The following is a 2,317-nucleotide window of genomic DNA, read 5'->3' as shown; positions in this document are numbered from 1 at the left end:
TGCCTTTTGTCAGCCGGTGCGCACTCTCCTCTGCCCCCAGCTGCCCGGCGAGGGCCTTGCCCGAGGCCGTCGCTTCTTTGGCCCGAGACCTGAAGGCATCCCGATCGCTGACCGCGTGGGTAAGCTCCTCCTCTAGCTCCTTGACCCACGCCGCCAAAGGGGCGAGCTACGTCTGGGCCGTGGCCGCCTCGACCTTCGCGTTGGCACAGCGAAGGCGGAGGTCCTCCACCTCCGCGCTTCGTGCCGACAGAAGCTTGTTAGCGTCAGCAAGAAGGCCCTTCTGCCGCTGAAGCTGGTCCCAGATGCCCCTCTCCCGCCGGAGAAAGACCAACTTTCCGAGGGACCGGGTCTCGAGCTCCTGAGGAAACAGAACAGAGGTCGTCGATTGCGACAAAACTAAGAAAAGAGCGACGTCACGCGAGAAAGGAAAACGCGAGAGGGACCGGGCAGTTCATCGGCCACCATGGACAAGGCTGTCCGCAGCGACCGCTCCGCCAGCTGGCGGTATTGCTCGAAGGTGCCCCACCACCCGCCCTCGGCTGCGTCCTTGAGGGTGAACAGAGGCTCCCCCTCAAGGTCGTCCTGGCTCTACCACAGTACCTGCGGGTGGTCCCACCTGTAAGGCTCAGGTCACGCCCGCACGAGGGCTGAACTTCCCTCGTCTAAGATCGGCGCCAGCTATTCCACGGCACCGGCATCCTCGGCGTTGACCACCTCCCGCGCCCAGGAGGTATCGTCGGAAGAGATCGGATAGACCTCCGCCTCCCGGGCGCTCTCTCGTAACAACGGCAGCCCCTGAGCCAAGGGCGCCACCGAGGCCTCCGCCGCCTTCATCTCCGCCTCCTGGACGGATGGCCCCACCACCACTACGACGGCCTTGGTGATCTTGGGGGCTCCAGCCTCCACCATCATGGCCTCGGAGGACGCAGAAACACCGGCCGCGGCCACTGTGGTCTCGGTGGCCTTGGGCGCCCTGTCCTCCATCGCCTCAGCCTTAGAGACCCCAGGGGCCTCGGCAACCAAGGGCACGCCGGCCCCATCCAACTCATGAGCCTCGCCCCCATAGGATGGGAGCGATCCCTCTGTCGTCGGTGTAGGGGCCACCTCGGCAGCCCCTCCTTGGGTGGCCGGTTCTTTCAGGTCGACCCTCGCCGACGCCGTGCCGCAGTGAATGGCGGCTTGTGCCTCCGCCACCCAGTGGGCAGAGGAGCTGGGGCTTGCCTTAAGCGCCTTAAGGGGCGCCAAGGGTAGGTTGTCCGCAGGCCGCTTCCGACTAAGGAAAATTAACCTACAGGGTCAGCGCGAAAACCAAAAAAGCGAATGGAAGACACTATGACCCTGCCAAGAATACACTTGCCTTGAATAGGGTGGCAACCGCTTCGCCACGGCAAACCTCATCTGCAGCGGCGGAGGCGGCGGCAGAGGCGTCGCCTCCGTATCCATTGGCGCCGGTCGGTCTTCAGTGGACCCCGGCGCCCCTTCGGTCCTCTGCAGGGGCGGTGGCGTCGCCTCCACCACCACCTGCTCCACCACGACCGCTGAGCCTACCGGGCTGACGGCGCGTTTGCCTAACGCCCGTGCCTCGGGCGTGTCGGCCTCGGCCCCAGAGCGGGCAACCGCCGGCCCTGGGTCCACTTCTCCTCCCCCTCCCGGGGGCGCCGGGCTGCTTGCTGACACCTCGGGCGCCACCTCCACGATGTCAGGAAGGTGGTCCAGGGGACCTCGCCCTCCCTCGCCCTTGTCGTTCCCGTCCAAGGCCTCCGTCGACAACGACGTTGACGGGGATTCCTCCAACGGGAGACCATCCTTCCGTTGTTGATGGCGGCGCTTATCTAGCTCCTCGTGCGTGAGGATGTGCTTCGTGCGCTTCGCCACCTTGGCGTCCTTTCGCCTCTTCTATGCATCGGTGTGAGCGCGGTTGATCGCTTGCCGCCCCGCGTCCTCGGGAATAGGCGGCGGAGAGGGGCACACATCCCTCATCCCCTGAAGGAACGACAAACGTGCATAAGGGAACAAGGGGTAAGGGGAGACTGAGGAGGCTCAGAGGCTACAGCGGCACATGACTTACCAGCGATAGGAACCCCTGCGACGGCCGCATCGTGATAGGGGTCAAGTTGCCGCCCCTCAGCTTCGCCTCTATCGTCTCCCCCACCCGACGAAGAATTTCCTCATCAGAAAGGGCGGAGGAGGACATCCGGGTGCCCTCAATGGGCTCACCCGACTTCATCTCGAATAGCCGCCGCCGCCGAGCCATCAGCGGCAGCACCCTTCGGCGGTGGAAGGCGGCCACAACCATGGCCACGGTGAGGCCATGGCC

At 65.1% G+C, this 2,317-nt stretch overlaps 1 protein-coding gene across 1 annotated transcript; it reads right to left on the bottom strand.

Annotated features, from left to right (window-relative positions):
- Positions 1-678: 678 nt before the first annotated feature.
- Positions 679-2,098, bottom strand: LOC136536301 (uncharacterized). Its single transcript, XM_066528642.1, has 3 exons — positions 2,069-2,098; positions 1,394-1,896; positions 679-1,288 (listed from the first exon to the last, which is right to left on the bottom strand). Exons 1-3 carry the CDS (start codon positions 2,096-2,098, stop codon positions 679-681), a joined length of 1,143 nt encoding a protein of 380 aa, XP_066384739.1.
- Between the last annotated feature and the right edge of the window lie 219 nt (positions 2,099-2,317).

The sequence above is a fragment of the Miscanthus floridulus genome, chromosome 2 (genome assembly GCF_019320115.1).
Source record: "Miscanthus floridulus cultivar M001 chromosome 2, ASM1932011v1, whole genome shotgun sequence".
Classification (NCBI taxonomy): Eukaryota; Viridiplantae; Streptophyta; class Magnoliopsida; order Poales; family Poaceae; genus Miscanthus; species Miscanthus floridulus.
This window is presented reverse-complemented; position numbering and strand designations above follow the sequence as displayed.

Bases quoted from the DNA above. Each gene is read 5' to 3' on its own strand.
- LOC136536301 (XM_066528642.1), bottom strand. From the start codon at position 2,098: ATGCGGCCGTCGCAGGGGTTCCTATCGCTG. The intron at 1,897-2,068 runs GTAAGTCATGTG...ACCGATGCATAG, and splicing joins CGCAGGGGTTCCTATCGCTG to AAGAGGCGAAAGGACGCCAA. The intron at 1,289-1,393 runs GTTTGCCGTGGC...CTGACCCTGTAG, and splicing joins CCTCCGCCGCTGCAGATGAG to GTTAATTTTCCTTAGTCGGA.